Below are 27958 nucleotides of genomic sequence, written 5' to 3'. Positions count from 1 at the left end.
AGCATTAGCAATAATTTGTTCGTATTTCTGATTTATTGGTCATTTTTCCGCTTTTCCATTAAATTGGTTTAACCTTTGAGATTTCTTGCACTGATATTGTCCTATGCTAATTTGAATGATTATCTGAGTCCTGCCACTGTCCCCAGGCCCGATGAGAGGGGGGGTCAGCCGGGGCGATTGCCCCGGGGCCCGGATCGTATTTAGGGGCCCGCGGTTTTACCCGGAAGATGGGCGAAAACGTATTCACAAAAGAGCAATAAAAATGGTGATTTCTTTGTAATTATTCATTTTATTAAATAGTCATATAATGAAAGCGGAAAAAAATCGAAAGACATTTTAATTTAATAACTTGAGAATTCGAACTCCTGTTGTGGATACCAGAACTTTATTTGATGTTTGACTTAAAAAAAAAAAACTTTCGTAAGGGAGTTGTCTACTTTATGTACTAGATCAAAAAAGCCGAGTTTTATTGTTTGAATCAACGGAATACGCGCCGAACAGGAATGCAAGCGCACGGACGTATCCGTCCTCTTCTGCGTTCGATTCTTTGTTGGTGGTACCGGTTGTTGATTTGGAGATACTGAGAACGATTTTTATTGAATGAATTTTTGTTCCTGTAAGACCCGTAAATCTTGGTTTTGAAGCTTTTTGTGGGTTGCCACAAGGAAAGTATCTATTGTTTACGGTTATAGTGGGCGGACTTTTCTAAGCTACTTCTGTGCAATGTTTTCCGTGGTGCAGTCTCTTTTTGCAGAATTTGATGGGAGGTTACATTTTTTTATTAATAGCCCGCTTCTTACCCCCACAACAAAAAGCTCACAAACGGAGCCCCCTGGTAGTGGACACATCAGTTCTCAGCGTACAAAAAAAGGTAAGCACAACAAAACAAAGTTACGAATCGCGGAAACGCTGAGAACAAAAAAAAACAATACGAGACCGACAAAACACAAAATTTGACAAGAAGCTACGGCGAGTACCCAGCGGAAAAAAATCCTTTTAAGGGTCCCATCGTAGCTTTGCAGGAAGCTCATAATAATTTAAATTTATTTATTACTAATTGCTAGAAAAAATGCATTTATCAATTGTTAACCAATTATAGCTAAAGGAATAAGCTCGATTGGTGGTGAACGAAGTTTATATTAAAATTCTCCTATTTTATTTTTTAAAATTAGTTTCAATTTTGCTTGGAAACGAGTGCGATATGTTATTTGCTTTAAATCAGTAGGAAGCTGGTTGAATAACTTAGGTCCGATGAAAGAAATGCGTCTTTGACCAAGGTTCGTGGATACTCTGGAGTATAATAAATGATTGGCTTGTCTAGTGCTGTGAGCTCGAATGCCTGTTGTAAATTCTAGATTATTATGAGCAATAGTATTATGCAAAGCATTGTGGATGTATATTATTGTTTGGTAGTTAGTCAACCCAAGCAAAGGTAAAATGTTATGGGCATTATTATTGTATAACAAAATAGTAGGGAACATAAATGGTTTTTTATAAATAATTTTAAGACATCTGTTTTGAAGCGTTTGTAGCTTTTTCAGATTCGAGATACTGGCACGGCCCCACACAGATACAAGGTAGTTCAGCAATGAGTGGATGAGCGCATAATAAAATTTTAGAAGTACGTGCTGGGGAACAAAAGAGCATACTTTACGCATAGCCCCACATAACGATGCAACTTTTCTCTCTATAGATGTTATATGCTCAATCCAGGAGAGTGTGGGGTCTAAGTGAAGTCCTAAATATTTGAAGCAGTTAGTTTCCTGAATTACAGACTGTCCCATTCTTGGGTCTGGATGCACGCCTATAGCTCTTCTAGATGAACGAAACAGCATATATTTAGTTTTTGATAGGTTCAAGGAAAGAAGGTTTTCGTTGAAATACGTCGTTAGTGTTTTTAAATCCGATTCAATGTCGCGTACAATATCCAGGCAGTTGTTGTTAGGGTAGAACAACGCTGTGTCATCCGCGAAAAGACGAGGAGTCCCTTTTAACCCGAGTCTACCTAGGTCATTGATATACAATAAAAATAACAGTGGCCCAATATTACTGCCTTGGGGCACTCCTATTTCTATTGGTCTATAAGAGCTACACGAGTCTCCAATAGATACGAATTGGTTCCAATACGACAGATAGCTACGAATAATATGATTTGCTAATCCCCTGATACCATAGCATTCTAACTTTTTAAGCAGGATTGAGTGATCCAGAGTATCGAATGCTTTTTTTAGGTCCAGAAAAAGGGCACCAACAATTCTTTTGCTATCAATTTGACTAATGATGGAGTCAATTAGTTCGGTTATTGCAATTAAAGTACTGCAGCCCTGTCTGAACCCATACTGGTAGTTGTAAATTATGTTGTGTTTGTTCAAAAACTCGAGTAGTCGAGTGATGAGCAATTTCTCAAGAATTTTATTGAAAACGCACAATGTTGAAATTGGTCTATAGTTGCAAGGTTGGTTTGGATCACCAGCTTTGAAAATTGGAATTACTCGGGCTATTTTTAAACAGTCTGGGTACCTGCCGGTTTGAATTATTAAATTAAAAGCTTTGGTTAGGATGTTTGCAAAAGTGGTACAGTTACTCTTAAGAACACTAGCGGGGATCTTATCAGGAACATCGGTTGATCTGCATAGAATAGTTATGTAAATAGGAAATTGTTTGTTGACAAGCATTCTTACCACAGGAAATGAGTTGGTAATACCCGGGAAAATGTTCCTCAAAGTTAAGTGATCCACTTCCTCGTATCTTGACATATTTTTTTATCACCATGTCAGGAGTGAGCGGAGATAAATCATGTAAGCGCACCTGTCTAGAGCCGTTGTATATATATATATATATATATATATATATATATATATATATATATATATATATATATATATATATATATATATATATATATATATATATATATATATATATATATATATATATATATATATATATATATATATATATATATATATATATATATATATATATATATATATATATATATATATATATATATATATATATATATATATATATATATATATATATATATATATATATATATATATATATATATATATATATATATATATATATATATATATATATATATATATATATATATATATATATATATATATATATATATATATATATATATATATATATATATATATATATATATATATATATGCACCTACCCGCAACGGCTACTCCCGCGCAACACGTTACCAACATATTATTCCCTTCCTAACACGGGGAAAACGCGAACGGAAAAAAACACAAAAGTCAGGTTTACGATTCTAGAAAAACATATATTACTCCTACTTTTTGTACACATCTGTATAGACTACCCTACTGTGCGATTCTTTTCGCGCCTAACTATTCAAAACTTAAAATCGATCTCGGTTGTTGGCAGCCAGAGGTACGCACAGTACATGGGGCCCAGCCTTGATCGAGCTAATTGAAAAGGGAGAAAAAGAAAAAAGCCTCGATTCTAAATCTTCTGAAGTTTATATAGTAAATTTTCTTGCTTACTTCAGCAAAATTTCAATTATTGACTATCTATCCCTGTTCAGCATGCGATTGACATTATATTTGTATTAGTGTCGCATCGCTTTCTATCTTTCTCCTTCGTTTGTAATTTTTATGTTAATGTATTCCTATTCTCCTCTATCTTAAAGTAACTCTTGCTGTCTTCTATTATTTTACGAAGGTTCCCCGAACGTGAGTACTTCCTAATTGGTTTAATGTTAGTGAGCCTTCGGTTCTCGCTAGAACCTCGTGTTCTCTTGTTCTAACTAAAGCTATTCGTAAGCAGTTGAACGCTCTATTTCCCGAACATAATTATGCATTTGTATCGATGCGCTCACAATCATAAAAACGCCACGCCTATGTAAATAATTACGTTAATTAATATTGGCACAGCCAAATTCTATACAACCGTATAAACACCTGCAGCCGGTGTCATTGGAAAACAATCATTAATTCTTCGAGCAACACAGTGACTCACGTTTGTTGTGCTATGTGCACTGCGACTTAAGCCGCTGCGTTTGCAAATTCGCTAGTGGCGAGTTCTTTCAGGTCAACCTTAGAATTGTTGGTTGCGCATTTTTTTTAGGTGTTTACCATTGTGGGGCTGTTCATCTCCCCTTTGTTAATGAGTTGATAATTATCTTGAAGAGATCATTATCAATGTTACGTGTTGGTTTTATATTAAATTCTTTACTGTTCTCCTAAATATGTTACCATGCTGCCCTCCCAGAAGCCGTTGTAGTTGCTGTTGCTTGAAGTCTGCCTTGGGATGTCGTCTTCTGGGTTGTTTGTTCATATAGTACTGCCTGTACATATGATCCGTGTATCATAGGACTTATCAATTGGTCGACTTCGGATATCGGGTGTGGGTGTTTCGACTGCCATCTCGTGAGTCCGGGGTTGGTTTTCCGTTCGTTTGCCTCAGCTTCCTTCATCTATGCTGCATCTGGGGCTTGGTTTGCGTCCTGTTCGAGTGGATTATGTAATTTCGTTACTTCGTTTCCTTCCTCTCCTTCTTCTCCGTTTGTTGTTGTCGTTTTTGTGGTTACCGAGGATAGGATATTTGACTTATCCTGCCTCGTGAATTGTAAAATGCTGCAGACGAAATGCGATGTGTAACTTATCTCAGTCGTCTTTGCAATGCGTAATCTGTAGCTGACTTGCTAGTGTTACGACCTTTCCTACTGGATTCTTCCTACTGACGTTTAATCTGCCTTGCTGATTTCCTGATGGCTACTTTATTCCTGCCATCTAGTTTGTAAAAATGCTTCCCGCATGATGTGGTGTTGATGCGTTTCTTTAGTTCGTTGTTTATATATTTTGTTGGTGTTTTAGCTCCAGCCAGAGTTTGACGGTTCTGACTGCGCTTTACTGAACACTGCATAATGACTGGCAGTATGTCCAGCTTGAGTCGATTTTTTTTCAGTGGTTGCGACTCCGATTCTTTGCTATGGTTTTTCTTTTACTTGCTTCATATTGCGGCTTGTCTTACAACCATTCTCTACCTTCGATTTATTTGCCCGCTCCGGTTTTGCCCTTTCGTTCGTTGGTCCAGTTCTCATCCTTCACTGTTGCTCCGCCCTTGCCGTCACAACCCAACACCTTCAACCCTCTGTCTTCCGCCTGATTCGTCCTTTGTCATCATAAATTTTCAGACCAAAAGTATGTGGTGATGTTGGCTTCCTGGGGGTGAAAAATTTCTTTTGTCCCTGATCTTCAGATTTCACTTGCTTGTTTGTTGCTTTTCAAAAAAATTCTTTGTGGATAATAAATTGATATTAAATTGTGTAAAAAAAATTTTTTTTTTTTTGCTTATTAATGTTATTATGTAATTTTCATCGCTCATATATTGTCGTTTGGGCATTTCAATCTAATCTTTCTTATTATGTAATTTTCATCGCTTATTAAATCATATATTGGCGTTTGCGCATTCAATCTAGTCTATCTTCACGTTCGGGTATTCTATCTAATCTATGTTTGTTCGAACAAGTGGTTAGTAATGTTAGTTATGTTATGTTTTTTTTTCATATGGAGAAATAACCGTTTGTTAGTACTATGCTGTTTTCTTTTTTTTTTATATATATATGAAGACATAGTAGTTTGTTAGTAATTTGCTTCGAATTGTTGTGATTAGCTTAGTTTGTTAGTGCGCTGTAAATGTGATTGAATGTTACCTATGCTTCCTTCTTTCGGCGAGATTGTGGTATCCTTTATTCGGATTGGTGTGGCCTCCTCCCCCCTTTCCAGTAAGGTGGTTGCAGGTGGGACCTGGTTTTACTGAAATTAGACTTAGATTCTTTCTTTATTATTTTGTTTTATTTATTTATTCATAATTCTCCACTTTATTTGTTTTTCTCTTGTTTCCCGTTTTCCGATATGTTGTCTGTTAGGTGTTTTTGTTATATTACTTAATTTCATCCTATGAAGTTCCCTGCTATTGGGCATGGATATCTGTTTGATTCGTATCCAGTATTATTTATATATTTTACGTGTTTGTTGAAACATTCCTTCAACCATTGTTTTTCCATCTGTATCCTGTATGTCATTACTCCTTTAATTATTCCCCTCAGACGCTTTTCTTCATTTCATCTGTTACCTCTTAATTCGTATTCTTCTCAATTTGACAACCCAGGGTGATCCTATAAAGATACCGTAAAAATATTATTCCCCGGAAGTATGTAAGCTTCCTATTATTAACCCTTCTATTTTGTTTTCTTTAGCCCCCCTTGAATACTTTCTTTGCTTTTTCATGATTGCATTGGTTTTTATCACTTTTGCCGTTTTTAATTAAACGTTCCTCTTGTTTAACCTTTTTTTTCCCTTTATTGTATTATCTTCTCTGTAGGTCATGTTATATTTGTGTTTCTTCTTGTTGTGTCCTTCTGTCGCTGCGTTCATGTTTTACGTTTTTCTTTTTCGTGTATATTTTAATTCGACTGCGATTCTTAGTCGTCATGTAAATAGAATTTGTCATCACGTTCATAAAATAAAGACATTCATACTCATTCCGGGTTCCGGTTCCCTTGTCCGCTCATATGCTTTCATACTTGTATTAAGTGATATAAATGATTCTTAATCAATATTGCATATGTTTTATCCGCTGGCCAGCGTAGGGTAAGAAAAAAATAATTCCAATTAAAAATTGTTCATTCTTTTCATATATTGTTGTCCATGTTTTCTTTGTGTCTAGGTTCTGCTTCATGATTTCCAGAGTGAGTCTCCATCTTTTATTATTTGTAACTCATGCATTGTAATTCTGCGTTACTCGCAGGCGTTTCCCGCTTCCTTTTATTGCAGCTTTTCTGATATGCTTTTTCATTCCAATGCTTTTAACCTCTTATTTATATTGCGCCGCATGTGTCTTTATAATCTAATAGTTTTCAATAAATTCTGTCTTTATCTTTTCCTTCTTATATTGTAGTATGTTCTTTATTTCTTCCATACTTTTGCTTCTGGCTTTGCAAATATTACTTTCTTAGTTGCAAATAAATATTTTCGTCAATTATACTCCTTTTTTGTATTCGCATTTTAAAAGCTTTTCTTCATCCTATATCAAACGAACTATTACCCATTTCGTGGTAATTTTGTTCCTTTGTATCATATTTGTATACCTTTACCTTTATCTAAATTTTTTTCTTTATGTTATGTTTATGGTTTTATGTTCTCACTGTTGATTATTTACTCTTTATTTTCCTTTCACTTTCGCTTTTCCTCATATTGTAAATTGCTTATATCCATGTTAATTAATGACAACGATTATCATGTTTATTTAATTTTCATTGTGTCTCTTATTGCGTTTTGTTGCTCAATACGTTCTTATTCCTCCTTGCATTTTTTTCAGTGCTGGTTTACTAATATGCGCTGTCGTAATATTTTGCGTCCTTTGTTGATTGGGTTGCATTGTACCCCCTTCTTTAATATTTGGCGTTCCCTTCTGAATTTTTTGTTGTTGTTTATTTAAGCGCATGTTCATGTCTGGTTGTTTCTCTTTTTTCTTCTCATTTATGGTCTGTAATTTCGTTTTGCTTATAATGTTCCTATCCAGTGTGTGTTTCGTTTGTCTTCTGTTTTCCCTTTGTCCTATATTTGGTATGTGTGGTTCTATAACGGTTTTCCGTGTGCAGCATGATATCTCCCCTTTGAAACATAGGAAGAATATGCCTAAAGCTCCTCCTATGACCAAGAAGACACTAAATGTCGTCCATGGGTTCTCTAGAGGGGCATATGCTAAATTTTCTAGCGTGGTTCTATGGTTTTTTATTTCGTCGACTTCTACCCCTATGTCGAAAAGTTTCTTTGTGTCAAATAACGAAACTATCTTATTACGTTTTGAAAGAGACGGTATCCCCTTATCCTTCCATTTACTAGAAATATTTGGTATGTCCGTATGTGGTATGTGGTATGTTAATTTTGTTTCACCTTGTGTTTCACTGAAGTGTGTAATTCTTATACTATCCGTCTGTATCATCATGTCCGGCAGTAATTTTATATTTCCTTTGCCTTGTATTGTAGTTTCCGTAACGTTCTTTCCCGTGAAAACGGATACCTTCAATTTGTTAGGTGTAAAATACGTCCATATGTTTCTATTTGCAGTTTCCAACCATATGTCGTGGTTCAACTGCAGCACTTTTGTTTTGCATGTCGTCGTTATGTTTCTAAAATATAGCGCGGCCATACATGTGTCCTCTTGTTTGAGGTCTCTTTCTATATTGCTTAATTTACAAAGCCTAGTGTCTCCTATTCTATCGCAGTTGTCATAATCTGCCTGGGTTAATACATATCCCCAGTTGTTTTCTTGTTTTATTATTATGTCTTCCTCTAAGTGCAATATTGTCAATATGTTTCCGGTTATGCTTGGCTCGATTGTGCCTTTATACGCATACCATTTGCTTTTTTTCACGAGCGGAATTTGAAGTGTCATAATTATATCTAAGTCGTTGGTGAGGTTTACGTAGTAATGAAGTGTATTTAATATCTCTGGCATAATTGCCCCGTCTGCTCTTCTCGGGAAAGTAAGGTTGTCGTTCAGCGTTGCTTCCTCACTATCTAATGTTCGGATTAGTTGTACTGGGTTTATTATTTCCGCTAGGTCGAGGCTCTTTGTGTTTTCTGCGTGTAATATTGCTATCAACGTTTTTTGTTTTAGTTTTAAGTTTTGTCTCATACTGTTATACCACATGCCTATCTCCATGAGTGTTGCTTCTAGGTACAGGTCTTTATCTCTGTCATTGGCTCTGTTAAGAGTGTTCCTGATTTCTGTTTTTAAAGATTCGAAATTTTTATTGTTGCTTTCGACTGCCTTATCCATGGTGATTGTTGAGTTGCTCACGAAATTGTATATTTTTTCGATTGCTGACGCTTGATGTTCTGTATTTTTGTTGAATCTTTCTTCGTTTCGTCTAAGTTTATCCATATTTTCGTCAATTCTAGTTCTGTCGTCGGAGTCCATTGCTCCAATTGCTGACCAAAACCCTCTTGGTGTTCTTGTTTTAAAGAAATACCTGATGTACGTGTTTATGTTCGCAATGTCACTAGTGTCTTTGCTCCAAACCGAGGTTATGACCCCGCATTTCAAATTCGGAATTCTTTCTATTAGCGCTGTACAGGTTTCATTAAAAGCATTTAGTGCCGATTCTAATTCTGCTTGATCCTCTACAAGACTCTTATACGTTAGCGTTACCTTAAAATCGTAGACCCCTTGTGCCAGTAATACATCATTGAGTCTTTCCAGAATCAACGCTGCGTTCGCCATGGCCAAGAAAACTCCAGCGAAAATAGTTCTAAAATATGAAAGATAACGATACTTTCTTATGTATAGAGTCGTAAAATCAATTATTCTTCTATTGCTCTAAACCAATATGCATATGTATATATGGAACGAAAAATCAACGCAACGCGTTGATCTTGCATCATTTCAAAATTGGGTGGCATAGATTCCTGTCTTTAAACTTATATTGATTCAACTGGGGCAACAATTTTATGCCTTAAGTCTATGCATATGTAATTCATGTGACAAAAAGCTTGTTACCTTAAATCTTTATTGATGCGGCTTGTTACCTTAGGGAAAAAAAACTTGCTATCTTGCATAAATCCTCGCGCGGCATATGGAAAAACCCCGCAGAAAAAGGATGTCCAACAGTACAGTATTGAGCCTATATCTATATACTTCTTATCTAGTAAAAATGTACGCTGCCAATAAAGATTGAACTCGAGTCTGGTTTTCCTTTTGTTTTACTCCTGTCTTAGCTAGATAAACTTGCTCTTGTATGATTGCTGAGCAAAGCGGTGCGTATTCCGGTTACAATCGTATTCACTGTCAAAATGCCCTCATTACCCTAGCATAGTTACAATAACTCGCTTCATTAGATTTATAACCGTATTGCAAGACAAGAACTGCTGTGAACGTGAAACGTGAACCGCCTCCTGAATTCTTTTTTTCCGTGCACTATTATGTGCAGTGTAAGTGGTTTAGACTTTACTAACGCGCCTCTTGCACCTTTTCTGTTCCGATTTCGGCATTTGATGTCAATCGTTTGTGACGAGAGGTAATAATGAGGTAAGTAGTGCGTCTTGATTTTCGGTTCCAAAAACTTTTTTCTTTTTGTTCTTTTAGTTCTTTTATTGTATATTCACCCAATGCCCGTGGCCTCCACAGGGTCCGCACCTGGTGTCCGGATACCAGGTTTCTGGCGTGCGTCATGTATTTCGGCCCATTGCCGTTTTACCCACCGGGAACCGCCCTGCCACGCGTAGTAGCCGAAATAGGTTTTTTTCGTTTACTGGTGACCCGCCCTTTCTACCTCCATGGTGTGCGCCACGCGCTTCATGAGGCCTGGATGTGGCTGGTCCGCCGCTACCAGGCGGCCAGCACACCAGGGCCCGTTTTTCTCGAGGATTGGCAAGTTGTCAATTCCGCGTGCCAACTCGTATTTGCCGTAGAAGACGAGCCAATAACTTTCAGTGTGCCGCTGCGCGCCACGCCCTGGCGCATCGCGCGGCACATGGTTTGGAGACCCCGTTACGCGTGGGTCTCCGATATTTCGGAAGTGCAAGGCGTGTGCCTGCCGCTGTTCCGTGCCTGTCTTCGCCATTTTTAGGTTAAGGTAAGTATCTTATTATGTTTATTTATTCTTCGGTTATACAGTTTTATTCTTTGCAGGGTCGGAAATATAAATTTGAACCGGATTCACTATTGCGTATTGTATTTTTTTCTAGGCTCTCCGAAAACCACCCTCCGAGACGTTTCTTTATTTTTTTTCAGCTATGGTGTCATGTATGGTAAGTGTATTTCTTTTAATTTGTTTTTTTTTTCGTTTGTACTTTGTTCTTCCTCTTTTTAGGGTATTTTCTTCTTGCTCTGGTGCCTTCCCCCTCTCGACGGATACTGTAATAATTTATAGGATAATCTGGTGAGTGCAACCTTAGAAATAATTTTTTTTGATTAGATTAGAGCTTTTTTTTTAAGGAGTGTTAAATCTGAGCTTAGGCTCGTTCGCCACTTGAAAAGCTGCTAGTTACTTTGTGTTAATACTTATCATCGGTGTTTTAGTTTCCTTTCACTCTTGCTCGCTTGCGCAAGATATAGGGTGGTGGATATATTTCCACCGTTGTCTACGTATTTTTCGATCGCGTTTAGTTTCCTCTACCATAGTGTTTAATATTTGAGTTTCGTAAAATGGAATATCTTTGATCATGGTCAATGGTCTCTCATTTTACGGGTTATGTACACACTTCGAAAAAAAATTCTTGTAATTTTACGTCATCTTACGCTGACATATGCCAGCGAACAAAATGACTGATTATTATGTTCATTCTTATTTTTACAAGACGCCAACTTATTCAAAAACCTAATTTTACATTTTGCAACGTGCAACATGTAAATTTACCAGAACGCTGTGAAATTACATTTGTCTAGTAAACTTTATATATGTATCTACAGTATATCTATTTACAATATGTACATTTCTCCTCCTAGAGTTCAATCCGTGTACTTCTTGAGACGGTTATTATGAACCTTCTCTAATCTGTTTCCGTTTTTAATCACGGTCGTGCATTCACTCGGGAGTTCTACGACCTCATATGGGCCTCTCCACAGAGCTTGCAGTTTTTGTCCTGTACCCGTGGGGATGGATTTTACAAGTACCATATCGCCCCACATAGGCTGCCACTCGTTGGCGTTTTTATCGTATAGGTCCTTCCTCTTTTCTTTTGACAATATTAGGTTTTCTCGTGCTTTTTTGTGCAGGTGTTTGAACGTGGACCGTATTTCGTTGACGTAGTCCTCGTAATATAGCCCATCATTGTTCCATTTATAAATTGAATTAGGAATGTTGGCGTTTTTACCATATACTAATTCAAATGGTGTATAACCCGTCGATGAGTTTGACGTGGTGTTGTATTCGAATGTAAAGAAAGGCAAATGTTGGTCCCAAGTTTTCGGGGCATTTCCAACATATTGTCTCAAGTACATTTTAAGTTCCCTGTTCGACCTCTCCACTAAATTTGCTTGTGGATGATAGGTGCTCGTAGTGATTTTCTTAATTTTTAGAATTTTACAGACGTTTTTCATTAGGGAGCTTACAAAATTTGCTCCATTATCTGTAACTAACTCCAAGGGAGCTCCAAATTTACAAATATAATTCTCAACAAATGTTTGCGCGACCGTTGCGCTTTCTTGATTCTCCATCGGTGCTACAATCAAGTATCTTGTTAGGTCGTCTTGCATAACTAGACCGTATTTGTTACCCCAATCGGATTCTGGTAATACCACAATGTCCATATATAACTTTTCGAATGGTTCGGACGATGTGGTTGTTATTTTCATTGGAATTTTGTTGGATCGTCCAATCTTGTTCTTTTGGCACGAATCACATTGTTTGACGTAGTTCTCTACATCTCGTCGCATATTTTTCCACTCGAATAGTGGGCTTATGCGTTTCAACATTCTTTTACTGCCGACATGTCCGCCCAGCGGAGAGTCATGAAACTCTTTAAGTACGGTTTCTCTTTCTCCTACTGGTACATGCATTCGGTCTTTCTCTGGCGCAAAGAGGGTGAATACTTTATTGAATTTACCTGCTACAAATCGTAAAATGTTAGTTTCTGGTGGCGTTTGTATGTTTCTAAAGGAGATAATTTGAATATTCTTATCTTCTTTCATGTGTTCGGGGCAGTTCCCGAACGCGTCAACTAATCCTTGGAAAAATACTTTTGTGTCAGCTCTTGATCGGCTTGACCCATTTAGAATCATACCCCATATTTTTCTGTTTGGGATGGCAAATATTCTCCCATTTAGAAAATCTTTCAACCCATGAGGGAGGTCGACCAATTCGCTCAGCTCTTTATAGGCTGACCTACTATTAACGATAACGAATGTGGCGTCTGTTTTGCTCTCGTCGATCTTGCTTTTTGAAAACTTTAATAGTTTAAAATCTATGCGTCCCTGTTCTAGATCATTTTCAAAATCTTCATGTGTTATTGTTACTTCTAGATCATCTTTTTCGTCCCATTCAAAATCGATATTTTCTAGCCCGTCCATGTGAGGGTTCCATTCAGATTGCTGTGTGTCCTTGAATAGCCCAAATCTTCCCGATGGGTCTGTAATCTGGTTCGTGGTCTTTGTTTCGGTTTGCTTGGCAAGTTTTTCGTCTTCTTCTTGCTGTTGTTGCAGTTTCTGTTGTCGTGTGACTACAGCGACCGTGTGAGATTTTTCATCTATCTCAGCATCAGGATTAAGTCTTGATAGAAAATCTGCTACAACATTATCTTTTCCTTGTTTGTAGCGTATGTCCATTTCCAACCCTTGGAGCTTTAAACGAAGTCGTGTCAGGGTGGGTGATGTTTCTTTCAATCTCCAAATCGAGATTAAAGGTCTATGATCTGTGTAGACGATAAATTTCTGATTATAAATAAAATGTTTGAATCTGTTCACTGACCATACAATTGCGAGTAATTCTTTCTCTATCGTATGGTATCTTCTTTCTGCACCTACTAGACCTCTGCTCGCATAGGCTATGGGTCTATCGGTGGACTTTTCATTAGAGAGTACTGCACCAATGGCATACTCGCTTGCATCTGTTGTGATCACAAACGTATCTTTGTAGTTTGGTCTTACCAACAGAGTATTTGAAGTTAAAAAATCTTTCAATTCTTCGAATGCTTTCTGACATTCATTGGTCCAAATAAATTTTACATTTTTCTTTAGCAGATCGTTCAATGGTTTACGTTTTTCTGCTATTTGTGGTATGAATTTACCATAAAAATTAACCGTTCCTAAGAACGAACGGACTCCTTTAACTGTTTTTGGCACAGTCATTTCTTTGATGGCTTTTATATTATCCTCCATTGGCCGAATGCCTTCCGCATTAATTGCATGTCCGAGATATTTAATTTCGGTTCTTAAAATTTGGCATTTTCCTGCCTCAATTTTCAAATTGTGTCGGCGCATAGCCTTCAAAACTTTTATGAGGTTTTCATTGTGTTCCTCAATAGTTGACCCGTAAATGATAATATCGTCTAAGTAAACGATAGCTTTCACACCTTCAATTTCATACAATATTGTGTTCATCAACTTCTGAAATGTTGATGGACTATTTCTAAGGCCCATAGGCATTCTTGTAAATTCAAAATGCCCTTTAGGGGTTGAAAAGGCTGTTTTAGCCGCATCTTTTGGGTTAATTGGGACTTGATAAAAACCTGATTTCAGGTCCAATGTTGAAAAATATTTAGCTCCTCCGAGATTATCAAGTATCTCGTCGATCAGTGGGATCGGATATACAAACGGTTTTGTTATTAAATTTAGCGCTCTAAAGTCAACCACAATTCTATACTTTTTATTTCCGTTTTCATCGTCCTTTTTGGGTACGCACAAAACCGGTGCATTCCATGGACTTTTACTGGGCTTAATAATGCCTTGCTTCAACATTTCCTCGATTTCTGCATTTATATGCTTTTTTGTTGCTTCGGGAAATCTATATTGTCTTTTATTTATTGGTACGTTCGACGTCGTCTCTATTTCATGGACAGCCGCGTCTGTAGTTGTTAGATGGTCTCCCTTTTGGTAAAACACATCACTATATTCCGCCATAATTGATTCCATGGCTTGGAAATTGTTTCTTTTCAAATGATCCAAATTAAGGTTCTCTAATAATTTTTCAGTTCGTTCAATACCACGTAACTGATCATACTTTTTATTGTCAACCAGACTATAGTCCTGGTTGTCATCCAAGTTTTCTAAAACCTGTTCTCCATAGTACGAATCCATGTAATTTTTTTCGTTGGACTCATTCGTGTAATTCTTTTTATAGTAATCTTTCTTGTTTGTACCATAATCATTAAAATCTATCCTATATTCTGATCCGCATTCCGGGATCATGCTAGTCATGCACTTTCTTCTGTGAGATGTGTCTGATTCAATAAAACTTTTCCTTGACGTTTTATTGTTATGTCTGTTTTCTATTAGTTTGGTCATATCTGTTATATGATTCATTTCTTCGTTATCATACTGTGTCTTATCATCAGTGTATTTTATAATTGCCTCTGTCTGGCATGCCTTCTCGGCCAGAATTTCGCATTTTCGCGTCATGTTTGAGGGCATTTCATCATCCCTTGCTATTTTATTTTGATATCTATTATTCATCCCATCCCTTCCTCCGGGGATCTTGTTACGTACTTCTTCAATGTTTTTAGTTGAATTCATGTCATCCGCGTAGTTGGGAATATTTTCCTCTCTTGACGCAAAAGCATCAGGACTTTGTATTTTATCTCCATTTGGCTCATTGTCGCTCCTATTCGATTTACGGAGGGCGATGTAGTTCAATTGCTGAGATATAAAAATTGTACATTCCTTAAGAAATTTCGCTCCTATAATTCCCGGGACGCACAAATCCTTTACAATATAAAATTTTATTGGATACTTCGAGTTCCCAATTATTAATGTGGTTTCTACTGATCCAATAGTTTCTGATTGTGTCAGATTAAAACCTGTAATGTATAACTTATCCCGATAGTTAATAAATCTGGCTCCAATTTTCGCGACCGTATCCCATCTTATTACATTAAGAAACGCTCCTGTATCAAGCATATATTTAATCCTAATGTCAGGCCTTTCTATTGAGGCGATATTTACTAGTAATTGATGATTTCTGGTACATTCTATGTCCAATTTCTCATATGGAGGCATGGTTTCTTGGAATTGATTACTCGTGTTTTCTTGCAATGTGGTGGGCCGTCCATGGCCATTATATCGTATATTGAGCGACTTAGTACTCAGTCGTTGTCTAGTTGTATTATAATTTCTTAAATTCTTATTTGTGCTTGTTTTACTGTATGTACCGCAATTTACGCATACTTGTCGGGGTTGTTTAAACGGTTTATTTTCTGGCCTGTTATTGTAGGGGGTCCTGCCATCTATCTGCCCGAACTCCCCATCGTTCAGTTTTTTCTTTGGTTTTCATCTCTTCTATGCTCCTGCTTGTATGGTGACTCGCCTCTTTTCCAGTCTGGTTGTTCCCTCCATTGTCTAGGGTTTGAGTCATTCTGTTTCCAGGGGGGTTGCTGCTCCCTCCACTGGTTTTGCCCAGGCTCGTTTTGCCTCCAACCTGCTTGTTGTGCTTCTCTCCATGGTCTCGGGCCAGATTCATTTTGCCTCCAGCCTGTTTGCTGCGTTTCCCTCCATGGTCTTGGGCCCGGTTCATTTTGCCTCCAATCGATCCTGTTGTTTCCGTCTGGGCGCATGCTCCTCTGGTTGTTGTTATTCGTTTGGTAGTTGTAACTACCTCCTGGGCGCCCACTCTCTCCTTGTCTATTTTGTTGGTAGCTTCTATTGTTGTTTGTTCTTGGTGGCTGATAGCCGTTTCTGTATCTACCACGCTCGTTTTGGTAATCCTCGCGTCGAGGTCTATGGTCGTCGTTCCTAAACTGTCTTGGTGGATTGTTAAACCCCCCGTCTGTCGTCCATCTTCCTTTGAATTTGTTTGAATTTTGTACTAATTCCAATGATTCCAGTCTATTACCTATTTCCGTCAAATGCTCGCATTCTGCATGTCTTTCCTCTAAGTAGTTCAGTAGCTCGACTAGCGGCATTTCACGTTGACTCTGGGCTATTTGCTTAAGTTCTTTATTATATAAACCGCATATGCAGTGTAGCCTCAAGCTTTTTGTCATAGCCCTGTCTACTTCCCCTGGTCCTTCGTCATAATATTCGAGGTGGGTATTTATTTCCATCACTCGTTTTTTGTACTCTTTAAATGTTTCCTGTGGTTTTTGCCTTAGGGTTTCTATTTTGGTAATTATACTTTCTATGGATACATTATCCCCAAATTCTTCAATCAAGTTCGTCTTTGTTTCATTCCAAGTGTCGCCTTTGATTTTAGCGATTGCTGCTGCCGATTTTCCTTTCAATTTCAGTAGTACCACATAGACTAGATCTGTATGCGGTTCGTCTGTTGGTATTTGTTCGGCAAAGTGATCGACGTGGTATAAAAACGCGTCTAATTCATCCCGAGACCCGTTAAACTCAGGGATACACTGAATAGCCTCTGTTTTAGGGAAGCGGTATTCCGCCTCTTGTGCATTACGCTGCATGGTGTTGCTTTTTATTTCGCATCCACTGTCTGATAAGCTTCTTTGTTTGGTTATTTTTGCTTCTGATAAGCGTATTTGTTTGGGTATAACTCCTTTTATATCTAACTTCTTTTCGAGTATTATTGTCCTATCAAGGATTTTTATTGACTGGTCGTATTTTTTCTGTACTATGTCTAATTTGTCGGTTAGTTCATTCCAAACTCTAACTTCGACTCTGTTTTCGTATTTACTTAATACTGCTTCGAACTCTTCGAAGGCTTCCTTAAGCAATTGTTTTTTTGTGAGGATTCCTTGGAGCGTTCTGGCTCTTCCTTTGTTTTTGTTTAAATTCTCGTATTCGCGTAAGATGTATTCACTGATTTCATCTAGCCTAGACATTTAGGGATTAGTATGTGCATCCAATGATTTGGCCTCCTAGCTGTTTTTTCATTGCTTCGTGGTGTGTCATTACACCGTTTCTAGTGTTCAATATGAGATTTCCGCATATTGTTGGGAGAAAGGTTCTTACGTAGAATTTTAGCTGGTTCGCTGTCGCTTTAATGGGAGTATGTGGGGTTTGAATGAGTATTAGTTCTTCGTGTAGTTTTACTTGGACAATAGTCACCCTGTTCTTTGATTATTTCAATAATTTTTTCCCTGCGTAGTAGTTCAACAACCTCATTGGTGTTAGCTACGCTAGTATTAATAAGTACAGTTTCCGATGTGAATTGTATGTTCACTAATGCTTTCAATATTCTTCCAGCCCTCATTATTTGTTCAATAACAGTTTAAGGTAATTTGTTTTATTTATCCAATCGTCTTCGTTTTTTCACTTTCCATGAGAAACGAACGTTTGAGGAAAAAAAAAGAAAAAAGATGAAATGTGTTTTAATTGCAATCGTATCGCCTCAGCGCGTTCAGTTCCTTGCACCCACCGATTGCGTCACGATTGTTGATATATCTTCTCCCGCTATTTAATTATTTCGTCATCAACCACAGTCTCGGTGTCTTCGTCGGTACCAGCTGTTTCAGTACATGGCTGGTTGCTAACGTAAAATGCTTATTCTGCTAGTCCGTTCTCGCTTCATGGTGTAAGGTTTCATTTACTTCTCGTTCGTCGTGTTATGGTCGTCACTATATGTCATCATACATTGTCGAGTGTATTCACCGTGTGTGGTGGATTAATTAATTAATTAATTAAGTGATGCAATGTACAAAATTAACCGTTTCTTCGAAAAAAAAAAACGAAAGTAGCCAGATGTAGTTCTTATGATCCTACTATCGCGGCGTAAACGCTCAATAAAGTTGATCTTTTTATATTGTCCCTGCGTAGTATAAAAGAAAATTTCTTTTTCTCACTTACCTGAGCTGCATTGTTGATCTACTCGTTAGTTCCTGTCGAGATGATCTAGATCCTTAAACTCGTAGCAAGCGCATATGTATTTGTAGAGATCGTTGACGCACTCTGTCAAAGTTTTGTGAACAAAGAAACTTTCACTGAATCGATCAGATATGCTGAGTGTTTGTCTTTTTCCACATTTAAGCTATCGTATTTTTCGTGGTTTGTTATTTTTCTTCAGTTTTCACCATCAAATTCCGCAGACAATTTACGCATTTTTTTTTTCATCACATTCAATATTAACACGATCAGAAATCGTCGAATTTCTGCTTTTCTCGGATCTACACTTATGGTTAAGGTTTCCTCGCGACGAGACTTATTTCAGGCATTAAAACTGGTTACCACCAACGCCTGTCTCGATGTTTTTTTTTCTCTTTGACGATAGTAGTCGGTAAAATGCCAACTTATTCACTAAAAAACGCTCAAACACTTTCAAAATGTAACCTTTCTTCTCACTTTATGGTATACACTGATCTGAAGACTTTAGCTGATTTTAGCCTCCAGTCATAAATGCGTCCTGCAATCTCTCAGGATTGCTAAACCGCTGTCACCACATGCACCTACCCGCAACGGCTACTCCCGCGCAACACGTTACCAACATATTATTCCCTTCCTAACACGGGGAAAACGCGAACGGAAAAAAACACAAAAGTCAGGTTTACGATTCTAGAAAAACATATATTACTCCTACTTTTTGTACACATCTGTATAGACTACCCTACTGTGCGATTCTTTTCGCGCCTAACTATTCAAAACTTAAAATCGATCTCGGTTGTTGGCAGCCAGAGGTACGCACAGTACATGGGGCCCAGCCTTGATCGAGCTAATTGAAAAGGGAGAAAAAGAAAAAAGCCTCGATTCTAAATCTTCTGAAGTTTATATAGTAAATTTTCTTGCTTACTTCAGCAAAATTTCAATTATTGACTATCTATCCCTGTTCAGCATGCGATTGACATTATATTTGTATTAGTGTCGCATCGCTTTCTATCTTTCTCCTTCGTTTGTAATTTTTATGTTAATGTATTCCTATTCTCCTCTATCTTAAAGTAACTCTTGCTGTCTTCTATTATTTTACGAAGGTTCCCCGAACGTGAGTACTTCCTAATTGGTTTAATGTTAGTGAGCCTTCGGTTCTCGCTAGAACCTCGTGTTCTCTTGTTCTAACTAAAGCTATTCGTAAGCAGTTGAACGCTCTATTTCCCGAACATAATTATGCATTTGTATCGATGCGCTCACAATCATAAAAACGCCACGCCTATGTAAATAATTACGTTAATTAATATTGGCACAGCCAAATTCTATACAACCGTATAAACACCTGCAGCCGGTGTCATTGGAAAACAATCATTAATTCTTCGAGCAACACAGTGACTCACGTTTGTTGTGCTATGTGCACTGCGACTTAAGCCGCTGCGTTTGCAAATTCGCTAGTGGCGAGTTCTTTCAGGTCAACCTTAGAATTGTTGGTTGCGCATTTTTTTTAGGTGTTTACCATTGTGGGGCTGTTCATATATATATATATATATATATATATATATATATATATATATATATATATATATATATATATATATATATATATATATATATATATATATATATATATATATATATATATATATATATATATATATATATATATATATATATATATATATATATATATATATATATATATATATATATATATATATATATATATATATATATATATATATATATATATATATATATATATATATATATATATATATATATATATATATATATATATATATATATATATATATATATATATATATATATATATATATATACATATATATATATATCCGGAGATGCTGTAGTTATCGTTGGCGGGTGCTTCGCGGAACGAATGACTGTTCTTGGTTAATGTTTGATATGATGTAATTACAGTGTATTAGCTCCTGCCAGATTGAGCACCTTCTGCACTTTAAGCAAGTTGTTTAATTTCTCGAATAGCTGGTCTTATACAACTTGTCTAGAAACCAATAGCAGTACAACTCGGCTACAGTGTGGCTAATTTTTGACGTGTATCTATAGCGGAACGATTTTTAGCTTCGACTATGAGTGAGATGAGAAGGTAGACTGACCTTAATTAACCGGTAATTGAAATGAATATTTTTTGTATATTTGTGTTTTTATAGCACTTTAAAGTATTTTTTTAAAATGCATTGCGTTAAGATAGAACAATAATTTTGGGCCTTGCTAAAGATGTTTATGATATTTATAAGAACCCAATTGTTATGTGCGAAATAAAGAAATCAAATCAGTTCAATTCAGCCACCAGCACCAGCAGTCGGTTGACCGATATACTCGCATTTGTTTTATTTGTGTCTGATTCTTTATTACTGCGTTATGTATCTTTATTTTGGTCAGTTACTACATATTCCAACAGTGTATCAAAACCGGCTCTTACACTAACACATCCATTGCTTTCCAAAAAAATAAAATGAAAATTCTGATTAGAAAATTTTCTCGACAAACTTATATAAATATAAAATCTTTTCGATTTTATATTTTTAAACGAGAATGACGAGCTATATCTGCTACCTTCTCATCTTGCTTACAACAAAAGCTAAAAACTGATCCACCGCTACCAGTAGATAAATCTACCCGTGTATCACTTTGTCTAAACCGCAGAAGCAAAATATCCTGCCCCAACCTACTATGTTGAAAATGAACAATAATGAGTGTCGATCAAAGTAGAAAGTGTGTCAAACTCTATTCCTGTTTACTTTTCGAGATATGTCCTTAAAATTCACGTGTTGGAGAAGTGGAAAAAATATCAAGTTTACAAATGTAGCTAAAGATGATCAATATCTACACCCTACAATTTCACCATGTTAGACAGCATATTGATTATTCTTTAGACTATTAACCAAGCAGAAGCGTTAGTTCCGCGAAACGAAATATATCGTTGAATGTGGCAACAAGAATTCAGTACCTCTAGCGATAACACAATAGAAGTGCTAATACACGAGTTAGATCCGTGTACCTCTAATAACGTTGTTAACCATTGTGTACATTTTTAACAGGCCGAAAGGGTATCCGCGTACCCGTAACCATAGCAAGTTTAGCAGAAACAGTTTGATTTGAACAGTTGAATGTATACAATTCCTCTAACTAAAATTCAAATAAATAAGTTTAGAAGGGCCCAGCAGTAAATCTATCCTTGGGGCCCGCCGCGACTCTCGACGGCCCTGACTGTCCCACGTAGTACGTGTTATAAAAAACTTCGCGAAGCATCAAGTTCTATATGTTCTCAATCGATATAATACCCGAAGAAAGCGATAAGAGTTATAAGAAATGTATCATCACACTGTTAGGTGGATTAAATGCGTTTTTATTTTTTGTTTGGGAATCAAGAAACGTCGTAGGTGGCCGATGTGGTAAAAGAGACTTTGGTTAGTCATTATTGATCTAGACTAGAAAATTCAAGTAATTTTCCATCGTTCTGATACATAATGGTACCAGTTTATATGGGAATTTTCTTTGCGATCGTAATCTTCAATTCGTAACTCCGGCACCGGAAGTACAGACTAACAGACATTACACTATGAGGAAATTGTCTCAAAAATATTGATTCAGCATTTTCCCAGAACACTAGCTCCACCTTTTATTCACGGTCCCAAACATTCAACAGAGGTGACAGTTTTTTGTCACCTACACATATACGCTCCCAGGTGTAGACGAAACTGCCGAACACATACTGTTCGTATGTCCTCGGTTCGACGTCGAAAGAAGAGCAATGCTTGACGTCTGTGATTGGGACATAACGCAGTCTCGGCTGCTACCACCCAGATTGCCTGTAGGCTACGGGTAATTTGGCGAACCGAGCAACAGACAACGGGCACGTCTAACTAGTGATTGGTTAGTTGGAGCGAAAAAAGGCCGAGCGATAAAAAGTGAGTGAATGGTCTGTCCATGCTGAGGCAGGTTTGGCGCAGCGACTGGCAACCGCGTAAGGGGTAAACCCAGCCACCCCGAAGCAAGGCAGAAGAGCGAGTGTATAGGCGTATATGTGGACTGCCTCATGCCAAGATGGGAGAGTCGTAGCGTAGTATGTTGGGACTTAGCTATCGATGGCTCGTGGCGTGGCAGAGGAGTGAAAGGGTGAGCATCCAAGTCAGTCTCACACGGCATGTTAAGGGTGAGCACAAAAGTCAGCCTCACATGGTATGGTAGAGGCTAGCACAAAAGTAAGCCTAGCAAGGAATGAAAAAGGTGAGCACACAAGTCAGCCTCGCATGGTATGTCAGAAGTGGGGCCTAAGAAAAATGTCCCACATGGGATGCCAGGGGGAGTGACAGAGTGGCAAGATAGAGAGTGAACCAGGTGATAGGGTGAGCATCCAAGTCAGCCTCACATGGTATGGTAGAGGCGAGCACAAAAGTAAGCCTAGCAAGGAATGAAAAAGGTGAGCACACAATTCAACCTCGCAAGGAACGAAAAAGGTGAGCACAAAAGTCAGCCTCATGTGGAATGTTAGAGAGTGAATCAAGGTGCGATAGAGAGAGCACCCAAGTAAGCCTCATACAGGGCATATGAACGCGTGAGCGAGAGTGAATGAGTACATCAAGTACAGCCATCCCCCCAGAAGTAATACCGAGAGGTAGTCCCTGGGGGGAACAATGGCGGAGTCCAATGGAGTTTAGTCGGTATTAATGGAAGCGTCACCATTCGAGCCCGACTCGCCCCCCAGTACACCCCGTGTGGTAGCTTGGACACCTACTAATAGCACGTGTACTGGATTAGTACGTAAACGTCTTCTCCATTGTAAAAGAGGAACACGAATAGCATATGACACAAGGCTTTCCGGGCCGGGATTTACATTGGCATGTTCAGAGAGTGATTGCATAACCTTTCTATGTATGAGAAAGACAAAAACAGCAAAGCAGTGTTTCACTGCTAATGATCCTCGTCTCCTTTATACATAAAAAACTAGAGTTTTAGGAACTATTCGACGAGCGCGCTATATCAATAATATACCTTTTCTGCAAAAGCACTTGTTCCTTGTATCGACTTCACCATTGTCGAGGGCATTTTCTTCGAAAACAAACTTCGTCGCTTGTAAACCACTAACTTCAAAATCGTTCCCATCCTGCACCTAAAAATTAAAAAAAAAAAACAATATTAATACACCTAGTTGTGCCTTTTCAGTAAATAAATGAATGAGTCAAAATTAAAAGAAATAAATTTTAATTAATTTTAGTGCGAGTAAGGAAGAGCCAGCTGTTTTTTACTCATTTTTCAACTCTCTAAATGGGACATTTGTGATTAGTTATTCAGGAATGAAATGAAAGATGGCTTTTGGTCACGGATTTCTGGAAAAATATTTATTATACAAAACTTGCACAGGTTTTGTATCATTTAATTCCACTATGTTTATTTATAGTTAAATGCACTTGCACTTCACTAGTTAACTAGGGTTACCATACGTCCTGGTTTTCCATTGACTGTCCTGGTATCCTGGGAAGTCGAGGAAAATGCTTGATTTGTCCTGGTTTTTCTCCTTTAACCCTCCGGAAGTCACGCAAATGGCCCACCGAACAAGCAGCCGCTGGTGCGGTAAGACGAATTCGCTAGATTTTCACAGCAGCGTGCACTCAGTGCACTAGCGCGACTTCCGGAAGGTTAAGCCTATTAAATTTCAATTAATCAGTCTTCGCTTTCACTATGCTTCAGATCGCAGTTACGACCGACCGCAAACATAACTGCAACGTATACTCATCCTCAATCGAAATGCGACAAACAAAACTTAATACAGTCGAATCTCCCAATTGTACCTTCCGATGGTTTTTTTTTAAATCTCTCAAGAGTGCCTCGTCAATATCGATGAAACAATGGTTATCAGCGCTTTTATTTTAACTTTTATGAAAATTAGTGAATGTGGCAACCCTGCCACAAAACGAAAGACACACCAAAAAGAATGATGAAAATATTTTTATTTATCGTACGAAAGGAGGGTCTTCCATCTGCACTAAAAAGTTGATAAAAGAGATCGCCTGGTGTCACATAGTGCTTGTTTGATCTGAGCTGCGAAAGAGGAATGTTCGTCTGTGTGTATGCAGCAGAAACTAATCGCCGGTTAAGTTGAAATTGTTTTAATAGATTCTCGTCCCGCATTCCAAAAATAGTTATTAGTAATCCGTTCTTATTAGGACAAATATATAATGGAAAATGAATTCAATTAGAAAATTCCTTTATTTAACTTGTATTAAGTTTGTGCTTGATAATTCTGTTCCTTTACCAGTGATTTGTAATATAAGTAAATATTCAAAATAATAATCCCCGATGATATCTGCAAAACCTTTAAGAAAATTAGTGAATGAGACAACCCTGTCACTAAGCAAAAGCCACACCAAAAATGATGCATTTCCAATGTGACAGCGGTCGTGACTTGTACACAACCCTTTATTTTTTTCGATATGTTCTTTATTTTCTGAGTTATTAAATGTTTCTCAAAAATTAATACGCAAGTTCATTTCAAAGACAAAACAATTCAATTCAAAATGAAAATTTGTCCAGAGTTGATGTATTTACACGATGGATTGAGCAATGCGTTCTGTCATGAGATAGACGTTGGATGGTGTATGAATACACAGATCACCAAGTAATCCTCATAGTTGTAAAAAAATAGACTTCCAATATAATTCATATTCATATTATACTCGTAGCAACACTTAATTTAATTAATTGGTGTATACTTAAATGTTGCAGACGGAGAAAATACAGAAACTTTCAGCTTTTTTCCTGAACAATATTACAAAAGCTTATTAAACAATTTTTCCAAATAAGGTTAAGAAAATTCTATGGTATTGGGAAATGATTAACCCTAGAACGTTGCACTGGGTTACAAATGTACCCCACGCCTTCTTTGGGGCCGTGTAAAAACGAGAATTCGCTATTTACCGACCTGGGACCCTAACCATAATTCAATTTAGAGCTCCTAGTAAGAGTAGGAAAAGATGGTATAGCCAGTTTGCTTATAGCCTTCGAGGAAGCAGGTGCCAAAATTGGCGTGGGGTACATTTGTACCCCAATGTACGGTTACCGTTAGTGTTTCGTCAGGTTTCGTGTTGTCAGTGGAAATGTGATTCGTGACAATACCAGTTTAAATACTGGTTGTTTTGCTACTGTAGTAACAATTAGTATTATATAATCGTTTTTAATCGTTTATTTAATTAATTTAATCTAATTTTGAAGCAGAACAAAAAATCGTTCTCATTTTTGCGGATTTTTATTGTTTTATTGTTAATTTTTTATAATTTTTCAAATGGCTCGCAAGTATAATTTGCGCACAATAACAGCTGTAACAGTAACATTGCGTGTTACCAATATATTACCGGTCTGAAATTTTTTTCATTTCGTGATATTTTCCAAAACCCGATTTTTAAACTTTCACTTTTAAAAATAATTGCTGTTTTTCAAAAATATCGAAATTCCATTTTATACCGCATCAAGATCATTCTTTCAACTTTTAAAATCATTTGATTTTTTTTTAAATCGGTTGAAAATTCGCAAAATTATCGTAATTTTTGTGAAAAAAGTCAAAACAGCTATTCTTTCGCTTTTGTTCAAACCAATTTATGTATCAATGATTCAAGAAAATCCGTACTTTCACTTACACAGCTGCTTTCGCAATTAAAAAACAAAGAAAATGGTGTATTATACATTTTATTTGTTTGCATTTTGACCTGGCAAATTGCGATCAAACATGTGGGGTACATTTGTACCCCAGTTCAACATTCTTGGATGGAAAACGCAAGTGCAACGTTCTAGGGTTAAAAGATTTTCAGAGCAGCGTGCACCCAGTGCACTAACGCAAATGACGGAAGATTATCGAAAAGTTTCGTGAAAAAGAAAATTTCAGTAATGATGATGAATTTACCTAACGGGTTTCGAGAGTTTTTTGTTCTTTTACATTAGGATTAGCGATAATAATTCAAATCAAAGATACTAATGAGAAGTCACTTTTTAATAAAAGTCGGTATCGAAGTAAAGTTTGAACTACGCACGCATGCACTTCAGAGGAGTGTGCTCTCAGCAACTGAAATTTCAGTGCTTAGCTCTCAGTCGCGTTGGAAATTTAAGTAAACGCTATTGACAGTATGAACTTCAAATTGATTCAAAAAAATTTGTTTTCGATTTTTTTAGCCTAGCACAACATATATAACCGTTTTAGGAAAATCCAGTATTCCCTGCATAATGCATTGATTGAAGACTTTAGATATGTCATTAACAGATCATTAGCAATAGCTCGTTTGTATGCCTATTTTATGGGCCATTTTTCAGCCTTTGAGATTTCTAGCACTGATATTGTAATATGATTATTATATGCGATCGTCTGAGTCCTGACACTATCTCATATAGTAAGGTAATTTGGGGAAAGATGCCGCACATTTCTTAAAATCGATCCTGCATCAAAATAAACCATTCAATATTTGATAAAATGAATTTTATCAATTGCGACAAGTTTCGAAAATACTGTGAAATGGATTTTGTCATGAAAAAAAATCATCAAATTTCCATGAACATTTTTTTTAAAGGAGGTCATTGCGGGAGAGATGCCACATGTGCGGGTGAGATGCCGCACTATGGTCACAAACTGAAAAATGGTGAACACAAGTATTTTAGCTATCGTTGATGTTTTTGTGATTAGGGGTCTTCAGCTGAGTTTCACGAAGTTTGATTACACATATAAATCGGCCAGCACCTTCATTTTTCTTAAGGGGGTAATACAATTTCTAGAAACATTCTTTTATTCAGCATTTTAAAAATATTTTTCTTTTGCAACTTTGTGTAACGGTTAAGTTGGAGTAACTTAATTAAGGGTACTATTTATTTATATGTTTATATGAGCGATATATTGGTAGGGTTTCCGCAAAAGCAGTTTTTGGTTGTTTCTTCCAACAATAACTTTGGTTTGTTCTTGAAAGATTCATTTAAAAAAGCATCAATTCGTCGAAATTTTCATTTTTATCCCAAGATTGACATCACTACACTACGTTTACTAAAATTAGTGCCTGAAACTTTAAGGAATTAACCGCAGTAACTAAAACTTAGATACATATCGCCCGTTTAAATATATAGATAAATAGACTCATATTCCTGTATGTCACTGTGTTTGGTCCGTACGTACGGATCTACGAACCCTCCGCCATCTAGCGCGGCATCTCACCCACAATTTTGATACGGCATCTCTCCCAATTGTATGGGAGAGATGCCGGACAACGACATTTTCCAATGTACTGGCAACCCTGCTTGTGTAAACAAATCCTGTTACTTATAGTCTGCAATTAATTTGATTTTTCATCGGTTTAAACGCGCTATCGTTTCAGTTTTTTTTTTGCAAAATTCGATTGCTTATCCCGAATCGAACTTAGACATAGTGTCGGTTTTTTTAATTCTGGTCAATATATGGATTTCGGTGAAATCTAT

General features: G+C 37.1%; 1 protein-coding gene across 5 annotated transcripts in view; it reads right to left on the bottom strand.

The window, feature by feature from the left end:
- Positions 1-27958, bottom strand: part of LOC131683057 (scavenger receptor class B member 1) — a 1664068-nt gene that overhangs the window by 639595 nt on the left and 996515 nt on the right. For all 5 annotated transcript variants that reach the window (XM_058964873.1, XM_058964871.1, XM_058964874.1 and 2 more), the window contains one exon: positions 23507-23624. In XM_058964873.1, the coding sequence (XP_058820856.1) occupies positions 23507-23624 (118 nt within the window). The remainder of the gene's footprint in view (positions 1-23506; positions 23625-27958) is intronic.

Source organism: Topomyia yanbarensis, chromosome 2, assembly GCF_030247195.1.
Source record: "Topomyia yanbarensis strain Yona2022 chromosome 2, ASM3024719v1, whole genome shotgun sequence".
Classification (NCBI taxonomy): domain Eukaryota; kingdom Metazoa; phylum Arthropoda; class Insecta; order Diptera; family Culicidae; genus Topomyia; species Topomyia yanbarensis.
This window is presented reverse-complemented; position numbering and strand designations above follow the sequence as displayed.